Source organism: Rhinatrema bivittatum, chromosome 1 (assembly GCF_901001135.1).
Source record: "Rhinatrema bivittatum chromosome 1, aRhiBiv1.1, whole genome shotgun sequence".
Lineage (NCBI taxonomy): Eukaryota > Metazoa > Chordata > Amphibia > Gymnophiona > Rhinatrematidae > Rhinatrema > Rhinatrema bivittatum.
This window is the reverse complement of record NC_042615.1, coordinates 74978390-74999841: the sequence shown is the minus strand read 5'-3', so window position 1 is coordinate 74999841 and position 21452 is coordinate 74978390. Positions and strand designations below refer to the sequence as shown.

Genomic DNA, 21452 nt, shown 5'->3' with positions numbered 1-21452 from the left:
TCTAAATATAGGCATGGAACTTTCCAATTGCTGGATATTTATTTTGTGTATTCACCAAATCAAAAGCTAGCACTTCATTGTATGGTCAGAGTGGCAGCCAGTTTAATCTGCTGCTAGGTTATTGCACTAACTTCTAAGCAGAGGAATTCTTCCATTTTCTATAACCATTTTGATATGGCACCTTCTTTGGCAAGCTGGTCTGCAAGATAGATCCTGATCTTGTCAGCAACATTTACCTTAGAATACCCTTTTAGCTTTTTCCAATAGATATAAGACTTGCCATACTGGGTCAGACCAAAGATCCATCAAGCCCAGTTTCCTGTTTCCAACAGTGCCAATCAAAGTCACAAGTACATGGCAGTATTCCAAGGGATAAAAAGATTCCTTGCTGCTTATCCCAGGGATAAGCAATGGATTTCCCCAAGTCCACCTTAATAATTGTTTATGGACTTTTCCTCCAGAAACTTGTTCAAACCTTTTTTAAATGAACCTAAACTGATAGCTTCTATTAGATGCTCTAACTGCAAATTCCAGAGTTTAATTAAGCATTGAGTAAAATAATATTTTCTCTTATTAGTTTTAAATGCATCACCTAGTAATTTAATTGTGCATCCTCTAGTCTTTGTAATTTTTGAAATAATAAGCAACTGATTAACATTTACTCATTCCACTTCATTCTATAGACTTCTGTGGTATCTCCCCTCAGCTATCTCTTCTCAAAGCTGAAGAGTCCTAACCTCATTAGCATTTCCTCATAGGGGAATTGTTTCAACCCCTTTTTCATTTTGGTTGCCCTTCTCTGTACCTTTTCTAATTCTGCTATATCTTTGTTGAAATGTGGTGACCAGAACTGCACATAATATTCAAGATGAATTACAATATTCAAGATGAGCTGAGGCTAACTGACCTTTTTTTTTCAGCCTCCTCTTTGCTACCACTCTTTTGAAGCAGGGCTTCCACATCTCTTCTCCAGTCATACGGCACAGCCACTGTTTCCAGGGATCGATTGAGGTCTCTCAGCAGACCTACCAGCACATTTCTGAGCTCTCTCAGTATCCTGTGATATACTTCATCCAGCCCCATGGCCTTGTCCACTTTCAGTTTTCCAAGCTCTTCCAATACATTTTTCCTGTAAACAGAGATTTGTCTTCTCCACTCCTATTTATGGTCTTCTCAACCAGCAAGGGTCCTTCTCCAGAGTCTTCTTTAATGAATACTGAACGGAAGTATGTGTTTAATATGTCAACCATTTCTTCATCTCTCTCCATACTTTGTTCTTTGTCACCTTTCAATTTCACTATACTACTTGTGTTTGTTTGCTGCATTGACACTGCAGATACTGAACATGACTATTTAATAACAAAAAGGGTTGAGAACTTTGATATAAGTTTCTGCATTTCTTTAAATTCAAGACAATGGATCAGTAATATGCTGATGACTGATGAGAATCTGAACAGCAGGCAATGTACTGACTGCAACAGAAGAAAATTGCAGACAGGTGGCTGTGGTAAAAATACTACAGATGCCTGGGCATTTGTTGCTAAATACTACAAAATAGCCATGACTATATATGGCTAGCATCATATCGCCTGGCTATTTGTGTTTTATATGAAGAACTTTTATGAGAAAAGATTTGAACATACAGCCAATCAGAAAGAGACACATTTTCCCAACTGTATTCTTAAGGCATCTAAAAGTTACAAAAAAAAAAGCACTGTTGAACTTGTATTATCAGAGAGAAGATTGAAGGAAGAAGATATCTCCGCATATTCAATCTGTTTCCCCACTTACATTCCTGAAGCTCCTGAATTGGAAGAGATAAAAGACTGAAATTTAGAATTGCATCACATTACCTCTACTTTGCACTTACAGATCCCTAGACAATGTTATGAGATAAACTACTTATAAGGTATACATTATGTAAATTGTAAATAATATGCAAATGCTTGTTTATGTCTTGTCATATATTATCAAGTTTGTTTAGCAATACATTATCCGATGTCCAAAATAATGATAATTTTTTGATATTTTTATAATCAGAATAAATCTAAGTTTTTATATACAAAGTTAGAAGTGGCTTCTTTTCTTGCTATATTCCCTGCTACACTAAGGGGCAGATATTAAAATCTACACCCGATTTTATAACATGTGTGCGCAGCCGCACACATGTTATAAAATCTGGGGTTGGCGCGCACAAGGGGGTGCACACTTGTGCACCTTGCGCACGTCGAGCTCTAGGGGAGCCCCGATGGCTTTCCCCGTTCCTTCCGAGGCCACTCAGAAATCGGAGCGGCCTCGGAGGGAACTTTCCTTCCAACCCCTCCCACCTTCCCCTCCCTTCCCCTCCCTAACCCGCCTCCCAGCCCTATCTAAACCCCCCCTTACCTTTGTTAAATAAGTTGTGCCTGCCTCTGGGCATGCATAGGATGCATGCGCGCCAGCCGAGTGCCGGCGCGTGATCCCCCGGCACCGCCACTGTGCCGGAGGCCTCAATCCTGCCCCGCCCTGTCCCCAGACCGCCCCGCCCCACTCACTTCCCGCACCCTTTTTCAAGCCCCGGGACATACGCGCATCCCGGGGTTTGCGCGTGTCGCCGGGCCTATGCAATATAGGCTCGGTGCGTGCAGGAGCGGGTTTAAAGGGTTATGTTCGTAACCCTTTTAAAATCCGCCTCTAAGACATTAACTTTGAAACAGCAGAATGGGCGCACATGTATGTGCATATGCTGGCTCGTGCCAAAGGATATGGCCATATTCTATTATATGTACGTAAATGTATGCATGATATAAAATAGACTGTATGTGTGCACATGTGCACATAATTTTATATGGATGTGCAGATCTGCATGCAAATGCCACCTCTACCATGTAAATGGGGGGATTTTAATAGGCACATCACTGCAATTACCAATTTCCCTAGTTTCTTCCCAGTTCGCCCAGGTAAAAATAAGACTTCCTAACCCCTCTAGTTAACTAGCCTACCTTTCACCCTGTTAGGCCGAATTCTTAAAACTCTGCTAACCTCATTATTTTTTTTTGTTTCAGGACTTACACACCATCCATAGCAGAAGTAAAGTTATGTGGTAGGGGTCCCTGGCGTGCTTGTATGAGTAAATACTTAGGCACAGATTTCATTGAGAAATCTAGGAAAGCCCATACCCCTTTTTTGCAAAAATTGTAATTACGCATATTGTGAGATATGTGCGTACTCATGCACGTTTTAAAATCTGTGTGCTGGTCTCAGTTCTGCATGTATCTCCCGGCTTTGGCACACGTAGGACTTTTAAAATTTGCCTTTCAGAGTATATTTTTATGTGTCTATAAGGCAGGCGATTTTCTAAAAGCCCATTTCTGGGGGTAAGGTAGTGTTTTGAAAATTACCCTGTTAGGGGGCAATTGTGTAACACACCCCATACATTTTTACTCAAATACGCACATATCGGTTTTCAAAGGGACTGTATATACATATTTTTCTTTTGAAAATTATTTCACCAAACCTGCCCACACATTCTTGCACCTGCTATTTAAAGTGCAAAGATTTATTGGGAAAATGTGTGTGGACATGGTTGAATTATCAAACATATATGCATTAAGTCCAAACCCCTCTTCATCTCCACCTCCTGAAATGCCTCCACTCTGTCCAAGCAAACTTAAGTGAGGACATAGGTTTACCAGCATACTGGGTGGGCAATTATTAAAAAGCCAATTTCTGTGTTTAAACACTGTTATACCTGTGGAAATGCTTTTGAAAACTACTCTGAGAAAGTACATTCAATGCACGCTAACATATTGTATTGGTAACACTACACCAGCTTAAGCATTACCAGTATCGCAAATAAACCAAAATCCTTTAATGGAAGTAGAATGTTAATGAGCTGTTAAATCTCTTCCCTTCTCTGCTCCCTACTTCACAAAGTCCTTTTAATTGCACTCTATACTACTACTTCCTCTGGACTGTCATTTTAAATCTACCCTGCTCTGCATTGTGTTTCACCTTAACTCCTTTCTAAAAATTAATATTTATTCCTCTTCTATCCAATACATGAATTTTTATTCCAGCAGACCTTTTCACCTGAGTCTCAGTAAGCAGTTAAAATAGATTTTCTAATAAGACTGATATTGGCTCGCAGAGATATTATCTTCATGTTAATATTTTGTTTCATCTTAACATTTTAATATATTTTGTATGTACTGTACTGTATTGTTTCCTGCTTTGAATTTTGGATATATGTAGGTTATAAATCTTCTAAATAAATAAATACATACATACATAAATAATAACATTATCATTTATACATTTACTTTCAGTAGACATATCCACTTCCATAATTTTAATTCATTGTCAGTCATTTAACATGCCATCACAGAGAACAGCATACCATTAAAAACAATTAAGATTGACAAGTCATCTATTTTCTAAAATACACTTTCATCTATAAATTTTTCAAAGATGCAAACCAAAAGTAAAGGAGAAGGATATGGGACGGGTGTGTGGGGGAAGTGATGTTCCTCTGTTACTAATCTACTGCTGCTTTGGCTCTATGCCATTATCTGTCTTCTATTGCTTATTCCTTTCTTCCTTCACTTGGACATGTAACATTTTATAAAATGGATTTTAAAGCAGAAAAGAAAATTAAGACTACTTATTCTTTTACAACACCTGTTCCAACTCTTTTCCACCTTACTTCAAATTCCCTCTTAGTTCCTTCCCCATTTTGTCTCACCCTAATCATGACTCCTATAGCCTTCCCTTCTGTCACACAGTGAACTTATTTGCATAAAGAACACAATATTCAGTAGTTTAATAAATCAGTGTGGAATTATGGCTCTGGAATGGGTATGGATCTCATTCAAATAATATTGTGATTGCAAACTTTGGGTCTCATTTTCCAATATTGCATGCGATACCCAAAAGGGGTGTACCTTATGCTAATGAGAGAGAGAGAGAGAAAGAGAGAGAGACTTGCTATAGTGCCTCCTCCCTAGACAGGTATTTGTATCCCTATGGGAGGCCCACCTAGTAACTCGAGGTGAGGGTTAAGTATTAGTGTAGGGGGTTAGGGGCCACTTTCACATTCAACATGAAATGTACGAACAGAACAGTGGTCTCTTGTGAAGATATGCTGGCCTTCGGATCGAGGAAACTCACTCCAAGATGAGATTTGTGCAATGTTCTCTCCACCTAGCTTGTTGTTACCCAGGTAGAGAGTCCATCAAGCTAGGTTGAGAGAACATTGCACAAATCTCATCTTGGAGTGAGTTTCCTCACTCCGTAGGTCATCAAATCTTCACAAGAGACCACTGTTCTGTTCGTATGTCTCATGTTGAATGTGAAAGTGGCCCCTAACCCCCTACACTAATACTTAACCCTCACCTCGAGTTACTAGGTGGGCCTCCCATTGGGATACAAATACCTGTCTAGGTAGGAGACACTATAGCAAGGTTTTTCTCTCTCTCTCTCTCTCTCACAGCATACTGAAACTGGCCTGTCTGGAAACATTGTGCCTTTGTGTCATGTATTACATAGAGTTGATACTTACATTAGGTAGATCCCCTGATCTCTTGTAATTCTACAGAGGGAATGGCCACAAGTCCTGCCCTTACCATGGATTTCCTTTGAACTGCAAGGTAAAATCCAGGGACTGTGTTAAAATTGAAGCAGTGGTCTGCAAATAATCCCATCCTATGTCTGCCACCACTCAAGTCCAGGGGATTGGAAAAGGAAAGTGAAGGCTTGCTATATGCCACCAATACTTCAGTGCTTGTATGATATGATTCAAACCATAACACTCCAGCCCATGCAACATAGGTATAGGAAGCTTATCCTAGACATTGTACCACAAGTGTCTTTTTCCAATGAAAAAGCCCAGATTATGGGAAGGGGAAGTGAAGAGATAGGCCCAGCAAGGGTGGGGAGCTTAAGGTGTATGAGTGAGTGGATCAGAGAGGGTCTAGGGTGATTAAGTCTATGAAAGGATTGCTGTGTGTGTATGGAGTGATTGGATTCAGGAGGAAGGTGGGAGAGAAAAGATCTACCATCTTTATCTACATCTCACTCTCTTCCATCCAGGGTTCTCTCTTTATCCTCTTCCTTCCTTTTTCTTCCCTTTCTTACATCTTCTCCCATCCACCAACCTCCTATTTCTCTGTCCCTCCCCCTGAAACCTCTCTCCTTTAAGAGCAGTCTTCCTCCACTCACCCATCCACTAGATCTCCCCATTCATATTTTCTATTTACCTCCTCTGTTCCCAGCAGCTATCCTTAATATCTCTTTATTGATTAAAAAACCCAAAATAAATAATCTATACACAGATGAAACATCATAAAATTACTTTATAAAGTCAAAATATCATCTAATATGAAATTATTATGCAAATTTATGCAAACATGCCAAACGCTACAGAAAATCAGAAATGTTTCTCCCTGTCATGAGTGCTTTGAGAATGTTTTTATGAATAATCTTTAATAAAATTTTAATTCTACCTGGTGAATATTCTAGCTCTTTCATTGACTTTGGGCCAGATTCATCAAGTTCTTTCCTACAGATACAGAATAGGAGAAACATCTTTGTGTCTACTTCAATTAGCTTAGATGAAACAGCAGATAAAAATTGATACAATTGAGAAACAGAGCTGGAATGAGAGTTCTCAATGCATATAACAACATTCACAGTCCTGAATTGATTACATGCTAGTGATTTTCCAAGGTGATGGAAGTTCAGATTGGACCAGTCTGTTTTGGTCATGGGAGTAATTGTCCTGAGGATGTTGACCAGTCTTGGAGATTTCCTAAGAATCTCTATAAAGATTAAGGATTTTGCAAGTTCCTTGGGAAGCCATGGGATGAATATCTGACTAGTAATGCTGAGCACCAGCATGGCCTTTTATTATTTTGGGAAATGGCCAAAGTGGTATTGAGGGGAGATATTTCCTGTACAGTGGCACAGCAGCATGCCATGATGAAAGAAATCTTTGCTTTAGAACAGGGGTCAGGAACCTTTTTGGCTGAGAGAGCCATAAACGCCACATATTTTAAAATGTAATTCCATGAGAGCCATACAATATGTTTAAAACTAAATACAAGTAAATGTGTGCATTTTATGTAAGATCACACTTTTAAAGTACAATAAGTCTCTGAAAATATTACACCAGGCCTTAAGACACCAATACATCTCCTATTAGGAAAACGGACCAAGTCAGGCTGCTATAGAGTCCTACACAGAAACTACACGCCAGCAGAAAACCTCACCTGAATCACGTGCTGACCCTCACCTAACATAGAATAAAGAGACCAAAACGCATAACTAGAAGCATGCAGAAAAAAACTGAATTGGAAACTGCAACAAGCCAGAGTCTCTGTATGTAGTGTAACAAAGGAAAAAAGAAACATCATCCATCCTTATAAAACAAATCAAGAAATATAAAATCATCAGCAGTAAAACTGTACTAACAAAAAGAACATATTTCGAAACAGCTGATGAGTGGAATATCCAATAATTAAAAACTCATATAAAACATTTATAGATACCAACAAAATATTTCAAAATAGCAGACACAAAGACCCAGTAACGAAAAATAATAAGGATACAAAAATTTTTTTGCTCTGCATACCTGGGAACGTTTGATATCCAGGTGTCCTGAGATTGTTCTGAATTAGCAGGAGGTGGGGTGGTTTGCTTGGAACTTTCTCCTCTCTCAGTCACATACCAGCGCTCTCTCTCACACTGGCTCTCAATGACACACCTATGCACACATGCTCTCAGTACTCACATATACACATGTTTTTTCTCTCTCACTTATATAGGCTCTTAATTACACATTTACACACATGCTGTCTATCTTTTCATGCTTACACACACACACACAGGCTTTCAATCACATAAATACATGCTGCTTTTTCTCTCACACACAGACTCATTCACATGCTTACAAACATGTCCTCTCTTTCTCTCATTTACACACAGGCTCTCAATCACATACTCACATGCTCCCTCACCTAAATCAGCTCTCACTCACACACAGACACACATGGTCTCTCTCTCTCATTTAAACACAGGCTCTCAATCACATACTCACATGCTCCATCACCTAAACCAGCTGTCAATCAGACACAGACACACATGATCTCTATCTTACTTATACACACAGGCTCTTAATCATACATACACATGATTTCTCTCACACACAAAGGATCTCAATCATACACACATACTCTTTCACACAAACAGGTTTTCAGTCACAAACTTACACATACAGGTTCCCAATGGTAAACTTACATTCATGCTCTCTCTCTCTCACAGGCAGGCTCTCAATCACAGACATACTCTCTTTCACATATACAGGCTCTCAATCATTCATATACATGCAATCTCTCACTCACACACACAGGATCTCAAACACACATGCTTGCTCGCTCATTCACTCTCTCTCTCCCCCACCCCCACCCTGGGAACTCGCGGCAGCAGCAGCCTCCTCCCAACGCTAACCTCCTTCATTTTCAGCCCTCGCGGAGGTGGAGTCCCATCTGCTGCGGTTGAAGCTCTTCATTTTCCTCCGAGCCGCGCTGCAGTCTTCTTTTCGTCGGACACTAGTGCACGCACCCAATGCTGTCCACTTCCTCTTCCGGGCCGCGAGGGGGGGGGCGGGAAGAAGAGACCACACTAGCGTGGTCTCTTCTTCCTGCGCAGGCACCTGATGCTCACCACTTCCTCTTCCGGGCCGCGGGGGGGGGGGGGGGAAGAAGAGAGCACGCCGGTGTCGCTGACTCCAGCTGTCCTGCCACGTTCCGCCCGGGCTGACAGCATTTTAAGCCCGGGCGGAGGAGGACCGGGGAGCAGCTGGGTCAGCGGGGGACTGGAAAGTGTGGCGACACTTGTCTGCGAGCCAGATGCAGCTCTCAAAAGAGCCATATCTGGCTCGCGAGCCATGAGTTTCCGACCCCTGCTTTAGAATCTCAGTTACAGTGAGACAAAAAGTGATATGAGAAGGAGCCTACAATGGCACAAAGTTATCAGTCTCAGGATACGCAAGATGCATTGAATATCTTACTGCATCAAAGAGCTAAAAAATGCCTCATGTATTAAAAATTTGATTTCTTTCATCAAGGTAATAAATTGGGGAGAACGTTTATTACGTAAGGAACAAATTTAGTCAACCTACCATAATTTAGGTTAATTTAGGAAGTTGTCCCGTGCTCAAAAATCTCCTAATCTGACTTTCATCTCCTGGTATGGTGTCATATAGGGACTGATAGAATGATCTAAACACCTCATTAATTTATGGCTGAGAGTTTACAATCTTAAAAGAGGCATTTTGAATAGCAACAATATTCTTTGACCACCCCCTTCCAGTTTTTCATAATATTGGCTAACGTTGTTAGGTAAGATGTTTGAGCAGTTAATTGAGCAAGGCCAATCTCCTTACTCTTCAATTAAAACCAAAATCACTGTCATCCCGAAACCAGTTTCTTACCAACCTATATCCCTGTTAAACTTTGACCTAAAATATTTATCCTAAATTATGGTAGGTTGACTAAATTTGTTCCTTATGTAATAGCAGATGATCAAGTTGGCTTTGGGCAGGTACCCAAAAATGAACATATGGAAAATCCTCATATCTGTGGGTGCATGTAAAGGAAAACAGATGCCTTTGATGCTCTTAAGTCTGGATGTGGAAAAGGCCTTTGATAGGTTGAACTGGGTATTTATGCTGGAAACTCTGAAAACGTTTGGCATTGAAGATTTGATCATTCAGGTGATTCAGGCTCTGTATCATTAACCTCAAAGGTACTGACTAATGCCATGCAGTCGCTTGACCTTCGATGTGGCACACTACAAGGATGCCCCTTATAACCACTTTGGTTTATCTTATCTCTTGAGCCATTGCTACAGAGCGTAAGGGATAATGATAAGATTGTGGAGATTCCAGTGGGAGCAGAAGTGGATACTGCTATTACGTTAGTGGAATTTATGGATGACATATTGCAGAGCTGGTAGGTCATTGGCAGCACCACTGGAAGAAATAATACATAAATGGTAGCCTAGCAGGATTTAAGATAAATCTGGGAAAGTCCTAGTATTACCTTTACAAGAAGCAGTTAAACAATTATGGGGAGGTGGGTTTCCAAATCAATAGGCCAACTATTCTTTCACGTACCTGGAAATATTATTGCATAGAGATCTTGCATAGCTTTATAAAGCTAATTTCCAAGAGCTATTTAGGATTACAGAAACTTTGTTACAGGCATGGTCAGGTCTCCCATGATCCCTGATTAGCAAGGTCAATCTATTTCAAATGATGATATTCCCAAAATGGATATACATGTTTCAAACAGTCTGCATATGTCTTCTGAAATGGGACCTGTGGAAAATTGAGGGACTAATTCAGGATTTTTTATGGAAAGGGGAGAAATCTAAAAGTGTGTTGACAAAATTGTATGGGAAATGGAAGGTAGGGGAGTGGGCTTAGCTAATTTGAGGTGGTACAGTTTGGCCTGTTGCGTTATGTGGGTGACTAGCTATTGGACATGAGTTATTACACCCCTTTAGGGTTGGAGAAGGCTGTTAAACTTGCATTATGTGATTTGCAAGATGTCTGTCGTACTGCTGGAATATCTTAGGAATAGCCGTCTGATGGTGGCAGTGTTGAAAGCATGGAAATACTTGTGTGCTGCATTATAGTTACAAAGCAAGATGTCACAATTTTTACCTTGTTTGGGAAAATGGGGACTGTACATGAGGTCACCAAAGGGGATATTTCTTTACTGGGAAACCAAGGGATTTAAGATATTGGATTAGTTTTTAGATTTTGAGGGGAAACCTCACTCTTTTCAGGACTTGCAACAAGAATTTGAATTAGATTGTAATTGTTTTTTGTTTTTTTTTTTGCTTAATTACAAGCGAGACTCTATGTTGAATTCCTAGAAGTAAAGGATTTGAGTCACGAACATAGATACTGGATAGAGAAGTTATTTGATTTTGAGGATCCCTCTAGATACATCGTCTATTTTTTATATAGATTCTTGGTGGGAAAATTATATCCTCCAAGGTATGATAACTTGGTGCAGAACTGGAACCAGAAATTAAATGTGACTCTTGATACATCCTTTTACAGTAAGTGTTTCAAGCAAATCAAATCTGTCTCTTGCAATGCGTCTCTATGTGAGACTCAGTACAAATTTTTTAAGAGATTTTATTTGCCTCAAAAGATGGCTTATAAAATCAAGCTTTTGTTGTCTGGTCAATGTATAAAATGTCATCTAAAAATAGGAACTTTGGGACACCAATTCTGGGCCTGTTCCAAGATCCAGATGTTCTGGAACCAGCTAATAGTATAAATAAAGGGTCAGATATACTGCTGTAGAGAAAACTGTGCTCCCTTTTGAAGATTTCCAGAACCTCTGTTGTGGAGATTATTTTACTAACTTTGGGTTCATAAAGCACTTGTGCTGGCCAAGCTCTGGTCTCATATGGCACTTCTGCTGGCCAAGAAGGTGATCTTACAGTGTTGGTTATTAGAACAACCCCCAACTCTAACACAATGGAGAAATTTGCTGCATCAAACGTGTATTTGAGAAGTACATTGAAAATGCTGATGTGTCCAAGAAGAAAGACATTTTATCAGTTTCGGACATGTATATACAATCGCTATTGCACAAAGCTCATAGCTTGCTCTTAAATGATTTTTGTTTTTACATGTATGTTTATCATTGCAGTGGAAAGTTTACTTATATTCATATCAACATGGGTGTCTGAGGTGGGAAGAGGATGGGTTACAAGGGATGGTTGGGTACAGTTTCCTGATAACTTGGAAAGTAGTTTCTTCTTGTTAATACATGGTGCTGGGCAATAACAACCAGTGGGCATTATGATTTGTTGTAATGTTTCTTTTTTTTTCAATAAAAAGATTTAAACATAAAAAAAGAAAAACCAATGAAACAACAAAATGTCTATACACATCCCTAATATTTAACATTTTTTTTAACTGAAAGCTATATAAAAAATATGTAAAACCTTTTAAGATAGGGAGGCATTCCCACTGGCAAAATAGTGATTTTCACCCAGGTATAGGCTCTTTAATTGTTGCCTACCCTCTGTATGGATAAAAGCATGAGCATTGTTTAACAACCTGCATAATTTTTTTCTGTATACTGTAAATTTATTTCCAGTAGTGGAGAGAGGATGGAGCAAGAAACAATGCATGTAGTTTTGATTATTCAAAACTACACATGTAATTTTGTGCCATAAAATTCCATGCAGAGAAAGCAGGTTCAAATCTCTGTGCATAATTTCTCCTTGGGCAATAATTAAAGCAAAACTACCAGTGCAGTTTAGTTTCGATTACTGGCGGAAACCCTGCAGATAAAAATATCAATGAAGTTTGCCACAACTTGCCCACTTTGATTATTTACCCCATAATATATAATTATAAACAGAGAATTACTGACGTTACACATTTTCAATGTATTGTCCCACAGCAGTGTTAAAGTGATCTATTAAACAATTATTAGAAACACTTAATTACACAGTTGAACTTGCAAGCCTCCAGTGTAATTTCATGGTTATAATTGTCTTGTCAGATAATAAAACAGGATGGACTTGGCAAGGATCCATCTGACTGCTCTCTGTTTGATCTACTGAAATATGATGACTATAACAGTGACAAACACCTAGCACTGGAAGAGTTCTACCGGGCATTTCGTAAGTATTAAATTTACTCTGTAATTCTCTGGGTTGCTATCTATCATTTCACAAAATTTCCCTTGCATGGAATGAATATAATGATAACTGAGAACAACTGGGCTATTTTGTAATAGCCTGATTCTGCTGAGATGGAAATCAAGAACTGTTGAGCTACAAATGATTTCTCAAGATACTGAATATGCCAAATGTTATTATTTTATTAAAGCATGTCTCCTCCCTTAAGTCATTGATCTTTGCACTGTAAAAAATCTAAAGGGAAGCAGGCAGAGCAACTTAAAAGCAGGCATTTATAATGTTTTATTTATTTTATTTTAAGTTGTCACGGCTCTGTTTCTACTACTAACTACATTGATTGCATTCTTTTACCTTTGACATGCAAAGCAGTTAGACTTAATGAATAATTGCAGTATTCTATGATAAACAAGTTTCTAAAGGTGGCGTCCTATTAAATTGTTCCAAGGGAGCCTACTTACTATTATTTCTAGGGGTACAGATGACAAGTGGTGATGAAAATCGTGCTTGCAGTATGGAATGTTTAGTTGTAGGGTTTGATACTGTGTGATTGAAACAAATGAATAATTTAATTATATAAATCTGAAACAGTGGAAACTACAAGAGGATCTAAGCAAACGTATATATGATGTAGATGTATCGAAGGCCTGGATTCTCTAATACCACCGAGCTCTTTGAATCACGTGGTACAGGGGGGTGAAGCAGGGGGTGGGCCTGCGAAAGCTGGCCTGTGAAAGCTGGCAGCGAAAAGGGTTCTTACCTTTTCACTGTCCATGATGTCTTCGCGGCGTCCGCCCCGGTGCCACCCCGACTCCTCCTGTTCCAGTCTTGATGCTGCCCCGACTCCACCCCCATTTAGTGATCGCACACGAAAAGGGACTTTTTGCATGCGATCACTTTGGAAAATGACCCCTAAAGTTTGTAGTGCAAAAACTGTTCAAGTGTTGACCTGACATTTTTCCCCATTTAAAATACTGGAATATTTTCATTGATAAATCTTGAGCAGTTTTGCAATGGAGAAAAACTCTTGCAAAATTTTAAAGCCTTCTGCTAGTCTTATATTTTGGACATTCATGACATAGCAAATACTAAACTCTTCTCTTATCTAGTATTTTACTTATTTAGATCAACATATATTTAGAATATAGTGTAACCTATTTATTAAAGGTCCATTTATAAGATCTTGTTATAAGTGGCATATACAATCTAAATTTAGGACTATGTTATAAGAGTTCAAATTTCTAATCATGTTCTTATATTTATGTGTATATTATGCCTAATGATAGGGGACCAGTTTACCAACGTACATTAGCATTGCCTATTAACATGTATTAATATGATCTTATGCATACTAATACAAAATTTTTATGACATGTGAATAAGACAGCATTTACTTTACATATGGATCTGATAGCAAAAACGTAATTATACCTCCAGGATATATAATAAACATTTTTGCATTAATACATTTGCAAAACAATTAGCATGCAGTTTTTCATTAATTATTTATTTATTTATACCTTTTTATGTTCAACAAATGCTATTTATTTATTTGTTTACTTACAACCATTTGGTATTACACTTTTTTTTTTCCAGGAATAGTCTCAAAGCAGGTTCCAATCTTTTTTAATAGATCAACAAGTATATTAGCAGATACATTAGCCATACGATCATGTCCAATTATAATAGTATAATGTCCAGGGATAGTGGAACTTAATTCTTTACTAACAACTTGGGGTAAGGAATGGTTGAACATGCCTTTGTTTTTTTCCCTGGAAAATGAGGTGAATGGGTAGTTGTGGAACCTTGTTCCAGATCTTGGGAGCATAGCATTTAAGGATTCTCAGTCTTGTGCAGGCCCATTTCATGGAAGTAAAAGGGGTAGGGCAGGAAAGAAGGGACTTTGGAGGAGGATCAGAATTCTCTAGTGGAGGGTTAGGAGGCCAGGAGAAGGGAGAAATACTCCAGGGCCTGTCTATTCACACATTTGAAGATGAAGCACACAGTTTTGTATTTTATCCTAGTTTCTACGGGAAACCAGTGAAGTCTGTATAGGATGGGCCATATGTGGCCTGATGCTTTGGTCTCTATTTAAATTCTGGTTGCAGTATTTTGCACAACATTTAGAATTGATCTGAGAGATACAATTGTTATGCTGATCAAAATAGTTGCATGAAATTGTTGACTTTTCTGGTGGGGTTATATAAAGGCAGCTCATACTATCTTAGGCCTAGCTTTATCAAAATGCAGTAAATATGACATGCGATAGGAAAAGGGGTGTGTTTTTTGGTAATAGCCTATTGGAAAGTGTGCTATCTTAGGGGGTTATTTTCTAAACCTATCGCATGCAAAAAGTCCCTTTTTGCATGCGATAGCTAGATTGGGGAGGAGTAGGGACAGCGGTGGGGTGGACGTTGCAGAAACTTTGCTTGCGGTGATAAGGTAAGACACCCTTATCACTGCCAGTAGTGCACCCAATAGCACCACCTTTCATGATGGTGCTATTGGGTGCAAAAGCCAGCAGTGATAACACCATGGTGGTGCAATTGCTGCCAGCTTTCACAGGACTGCCCCCCACCCCCTGTTAACTTGTGATTCACAAAGCCATCTGATTTTAGAAAATCCAGGCCTTAGTGCTTTGCATAGGTATTACTGTAGAGCATGATAACTTTTTTGCAGTAAGTACCACAATTGTTGCAATTCCTACAGAGAGAGAGAGAGAGAGAGAGAGACTAGCTATAAGGCCCTACTTAGGTATTTATACCTCTATATGAGGCCCACCTAGTAAATTGAGGTGAAGTTTAATAAATAGTAGTGTAGGGATTAGGGGCCCCTTTGACATGCAGAGTGAGATGTACGAATAGAACAGTACACTCTTGTGAAGATTTGATGACCTTCTGAGTGAGGAAACTCACACAAAGATGAGATTTGTACAATGTTCTCTCAACCTAGTTTAATGTTTCCCAGGTAGAGAGTCCATCAAGCGAGGTTGAGAGAACATTGTACAAATCTCATCTTTGTATGAGTTTCCTCACTCCAAAGGTCATCAAATCCTCACAAGAGTTTTCTGTTCTGTTCGTACATCTCACTCTGCATGTCAAAGGGGCCCTTAACCTCTACACTACTACTTAAACCTCACCTCAATTTACTAGGTGGGCCTCATATAGAGGTATAAATACCTAAGTACTATGTGTCTTATAACTAGTTTTTCTCTCTCGCCTTAAAATACTGAAAACACTATTTGTGAAAACATCACAAAGTGTAATAAAGCCATATCGCACAGCTTAATGAAAAAGGTATAGTTAAAACTGCAATATGGCTTTGCAATTTGTGAAGCCAGCCCACTTGGCCAGAAATCTCACCCCAAACTCCTCCCCTTTTCTAAATTAGCATCACATGAGAAAATGCCATAAAACAATTTGATAAATGACCCCCTTAGAGATGAGGGATTCTACTGTGAGATTTTGGTTAAACTGAAATTCTAGGCCTTGTATATATTTTCTATAGGCTGGAGGGTGGTTCCTGATAGAGAAGATATTGCAGGGGGTGACTTCACCAGCTTAGCCAGAGGAGTTCAGATTTGGAAGGGGTACGTTTGAGTTTATGGCAACTGAGCCATTCGGCTATGGCCATAAGACAGTTATTGAGATTTGCAAATGGGGAAGCTAGGTTGGATCTTATTGTTCGAATCAAATTGATCAATGTGTCTTATAATAATGCAATCATAAAATCTACACAAACTATAAACAAATACTCTACATTTAAAATAAAAGCTAATAAAATGAGCTTTATTAACTTAAACAAATCTATTCATCCATATTTCATCAAATGCCTTTTCAAAAAGAATTGCTTTCAGTTTCTCTGTAAAACTCAAAGTCAGCATTTTTTTTTGCAAGTCATTGAGTAAAGCATTCACAGAATAAGGGAACAACAAGCAAATGTTGACCACCTGACCTCAATGACCACATCAGTGTAAAGATATTGCTAGCTTGGTTAAACAGTGGACCTCTTCAAAATGTACAATTTTGTGCATAGTAGCTAAAATCTTATGTTGTATTCTTAACTTATCTGGAAGCCAGTGCAATTTTTCCAGCTGAGATGTGATTCTGTCACTATATCGTATTAATGTAATGGGCCTTATTGCTCCAAATTTCACTAGTTGCAATATTCTTAATAATCTATCAGGAAAGCCCAATAATAAAGAATTACAGTAGTCTAACCTACTATGAAAAATGTCTGCAGAATGGTTTTAAAATCCTCCTTTAATATAACTTTTTAAAAAATATTTGTGAACAGACCCAGTTTATAACAAGAATATTTGGCTACATTTCTAATATGAGACTTAAATGTTAGCTTGGAATTTCATAGAATCTCTAGTTCCCTGTACGTACCCGGATCAGTCCAGACTCCTGGGTTTTGCCTTTTGCCCCCCCAGCAGATGAAGACAGAGATGTTTTCAAACAAAACTCTGCTTTATATAGGATGGTGCCACCTACAGTTCGGCAGTATTACTCTGTCTCCAGCAGATGGTAGAGGTGCAAAACCTTCAGTCTGGTCGGTGTATTTCTTTTATTAGGACAGTTGGTCAGTGTTAGGTGATAGTTTGTGATCTACCTTAGTTAATTTGGCTAGAAAGAAGAAAAAAAAAAGGGGGCAAAGAAAATTTGGAACTTTAAATTCAGTAGCAGTGTGGTCAGCCTCCCAGAGGGTCGGCAGGTCCAGAGAGGGCCAACCCCAGCTGTAAAACAGGGCTGAGGACCCTATTATTACACTTTGGCAGCTCGGGTGCGATACCGGGGAGCCCGGCTCACTCCACCCTGACAGATCAGCACCCTGGACCACTGCAGGCAAGTTTAAAAAAACAAAACAAAAAAAAAAACGCTGATGATTTTCTATTTACTTTAGTTTTAATAGCGGGTCTGTTCTCCCTCTCTCCCCGGTGTTGTTTCACCGCGTTTTGGTACGGGGGGGGGGGGGGCTGTGTTTTTAGCGGATTTTCTCATCGTTGTTTGTTTCTCCTCCTCTCCCGATGCCGCGGGCTGCCTCGTGCCGCGCATGCGGCTTGGCCCGCGCACGGCTCTCTCGTGAGGGACTGTGCAGAGTGTTTGTCGGTGGGGGAGAGCTTCTCCGGTGCTTCTAAACCTAAAAAGATTGTGAGATCTAAGCCTGCACGTGTTTTTTCTGTTACTACTGAAAATGTTCAGGCTGCTTTTGATCCGTTCCTGTCCAGCGCAGGAACAGAGGCCATCTTGCAGACATGGGGGAGGGGTGCTTGCCACCTCCGCTTTATCTGCAACAGAGGTTCCCTGGGGGAAAAGAACCTGCACAGCTTGCTTCCCCTACCATGGAGGACAGCCCTAAGGGGGCTTCTGACTCCTCCTCTGCCTCATCTTTTTCATTGGAGTTTATTGTTTTCTTTCACAAGGCTTTCAAAGCAAGGAAAGCAGGGAAGCTGCACGATGGGAGAAAACTCACAGCTCTAGGGACTAAGTCCCATGATAAGAAGCGTGCTAGATCTCGTAGTGATGCAGGTCCAGACAAGCCTTAGCACCCTCTCCGCACTGGGGTCCTTTATCTGGATACTGATTCTTCCAGGCAGGATACAGACCCAGGGGATCCGGACTCTCAGCCCAAGTGCCCGCAGGGAGCGAATGTGGATCCCGATCCACAGAAGGTGGAGAGGGGCTCACAGGCTGCGGAGGGCAATGACCCTAAGGTGGTCCATCTCTTTTTAAAAGAGGAGGTTGGACCTCTCATTCTGGCTATTTTAACTGAGTTGGGCACTGACAGTCCACCTGAGGAGCCCAAGTTGGGTAAGATGGATCTGGTGCTGTTGGGCCTGAGAGGTCCTGCCACCGTCTTTCCTTTTCATTTCTCAGCTACGGATTTACTGTTCTGGGAATGGGATACCCCGGACCTTGGGTTGAAGGTGAGCAAGGCCATTGATAAACTATATCCTCTTCCAGAGGATGCTCTGGATATGCTGCGAGTGCCTAAGGTAGACGAGGCAGTTTCCGCTGTGACCAAAAAGACCATGATCCCAGTCACAGGAGCGACAGCTCTCAAGGACCTACAGGATAGGAAATTGGAAGTGCAGCTTATGAGAATTTTTTAGGTCTCCTCCATGGGAGTTAGGTCGGCTATATGCAGCAACTTTGCAATGAGAGCGGGCCTCCGCTGGGTACAGCAATTGCAAGCCAATGCAGATTTCTCAGAAGAGGAGCTGCTCAGGCAGGCCATCTGGAAGCTTTGGTGGCTTACTGTGCTGATGCCTTTCACGACCTCTTAAGGACGTCGGCTAGGTCCATGGTGTCGGCGGTCTCCGCCTGTAGGCTCTTGTGGATAAGGAACTGGTCGGCGGATGTGTCTTCTAAGGCACAACTGGGATCTCTGCCCTTCAAGGGAAAATTACTTTTTGGAAAGGTCTTGGAAGATATGATCCAATCTCTGGGCGACAATAAGGTTCATCGGTTGCCGGAGGACAGACCTTGGTTTCAAGGTTCCTTCTCGTCCCGGGCCAGATTCAGAGGGATGTGATGGTATCGACCAGCTAGAGCGGCCAGCTCTTCCTTTCATCCAGCGCCAACGAAGCAGCAGTCCTGGTCCCAGCCCTCTTGAGGCCGAAGGTTCGGCAGAACCGGTTCTGCTCAGCCAACTCTGGGGTCCAAGTCTTCGCAATGAAGGGACGCCGGCCCATACCTCAGTGCCAGTGGTAGGGGGCAGGCTGTCCCTGTTCTTTGAGGAGTGGGCCAAGATGACTATGGACCAGTGGGTGCTGACTGTGATAAGTCAAGGTTATGCTATAGATTTTGCACGGCGCCCTCGGGACAGGTTTCTCATATCTCCCTGTGGTTATGCAACCAAGCGAACAGTGGTACAGGATAGAGATGTGCATTTGTTTATGATGAATTAGGCAATTTCAATGAAATTGCCTAATTTGTCGTGGTTCAGGGGCCCTGCCCCCAGAAACAGATTTTCCCCGAACTATGAGAAAAATGTGTTTTTCGGGTCTGTATGGGAGGAGGGGCACATTTTATTTTTTTAAATAAAAAGCCACCCCAAGCATTAAAATTTAGTATAATACAACCACCACCCCCCACCATCCCAATCCCTCCCCAAGACTTACTAACATCACTGGTGGTCCAGCGGGGTCCCGCTCTCTGGCCTGCCTCACTCAAAATGGCAGCAATAACCTCTGACCTACCATGTCACAGGACCTACCGGTGCCATTGGTCAGCCCCTGTCACATGGCCATCGGCACCATCTTGTGCTCCTACCATGTGTCAGGGGCTGACCAATGGCACCGGTAGCCCCTGAACATAGTATGGGCAAAGGCTATCGGCGCCATTTTGAGTGAGGAAGGCCAGACGGCACGGACAAATCGCTCGTGGGACCCCGCTGGACCACCAGGGATGTTGGTAAGTCTTGGGGAGGGATTGGGATGTTGTGGGGGGTTGTATTTAATGTTTTATAGTAAACTTTAATGCTTGGGGTGGGGTTTTTTGAGCTTCATTTTCCCATGTTGTTTTTTTGGGCCAGTTTCGTTTTTCCTGCTTAGTTTTTTGTTTGTTTTTCCAAAAAACTAACTGAGGAAAAACGAACTTTACCCCGAAGAGTCCGACTCAAAAAATGATCTGGTAGTAAAAAACGAAGCTCATCTCTAGTACAGGATACGTTACAGTGACTTCTACAGCTACAGGCCATTGTACTGGTTCCTCCGGAGGCACAATGAAAGGGTCGCTAATCCATTTACTTCATGGTACCAAAGAAAGAGGGATCGTTTCGACCCATTCTGGACCTCAAAAGTGTAAACAAATGTCTCAAGGTACCTCGCTTTAGCATGGAAACGCTTTGGTCTGTCATTGCCTCAGTCAGGAAGGGAGAATTTCTAGCATCTCTGGATTTTATGGAGGCTTACCTTCATATAGGCATCTGTAAAGATCACCAGCGATTCCTTCGATTTTCCATCCTGAGCCAGCACTTTCAGTTTCGGGCTCTACCCTTTGGTCTTGCCATCGCACCCAGGACTTTCAGCAATGTAATGGTGGTGGTGGCGGCCCATCTTTGGAGGGAAGGACTTCTGGCGTATCCATATCTGGATGACTAGCTGATTCGAGCAAAATCGGAAATGCTGGCCAAGGAGGCGATTCACAGAGGGCTCCAGCTTCTCCATTCACTGGGCTGGGTGGTCAATCTCGCCAAGAGCAGACTCGTGCCCTCTCAGTCCTTGGAATATTTGGGAGCCCTCTTAGACACTCAGCAGGGGAGAGTTTTTCTTACTGCAGAATGCATTTCCAAGTTACAAAGCCAGGTGAGACGCTTGTTGCTCAAGAGTACTCCCAGAGTCCGGGATTACCTGCAGGTTCTCAGCTCCATGACCTCAATGTTAGAATTAGTTCCCTGGGCCTTTGTTCATATGCGGCCTTTGCAGTATGCATTACTTTCCCATTGGAACCCAGTATCAGAACTGTTTCTTCTTCCTCTGCCACTTATGGATGCGGCACGAGCCAGCCTCATGTGGTGGCTGGTGATGGGCAATCTGTCCTGTGGAGTTCCTCTGGAGGTGCCCGACTGGACAGTAGTTACCACGGATGCCAGTCTCTCCAGCTGGGGAGCAGTGTGTCAGAGGAGAGCAGTACAAGGCTTGTGGTCTCCTGAGGAAGCTCAGTGGTCAATCATTCATCAGGAGACTCAGGCAGCGTGATTAGGGTTGCAAGCATTCTGCCCTCTTCTCCAAGGGA

The 21452-nt window shown here is 41.2% G+C and overlaps 1 protein-coding gene across 1 annotated transcript in view; it reads left to right on the top strand.

Annotated features, from left to right (window-relative positions):
• Positions 1-21452, top strand: part of FSTL5 (follistatin like 5) — a 1290346-nt gene that overhangs the window by 730427 nt on the left and 538467 nt on the right. The window contains 1 exon segment of the mRNA XM_029618151.1: positions 12576-12700. Coding sequence (XP_029474011.1) covers positions 12576-12700 — 125 coding nt within the window.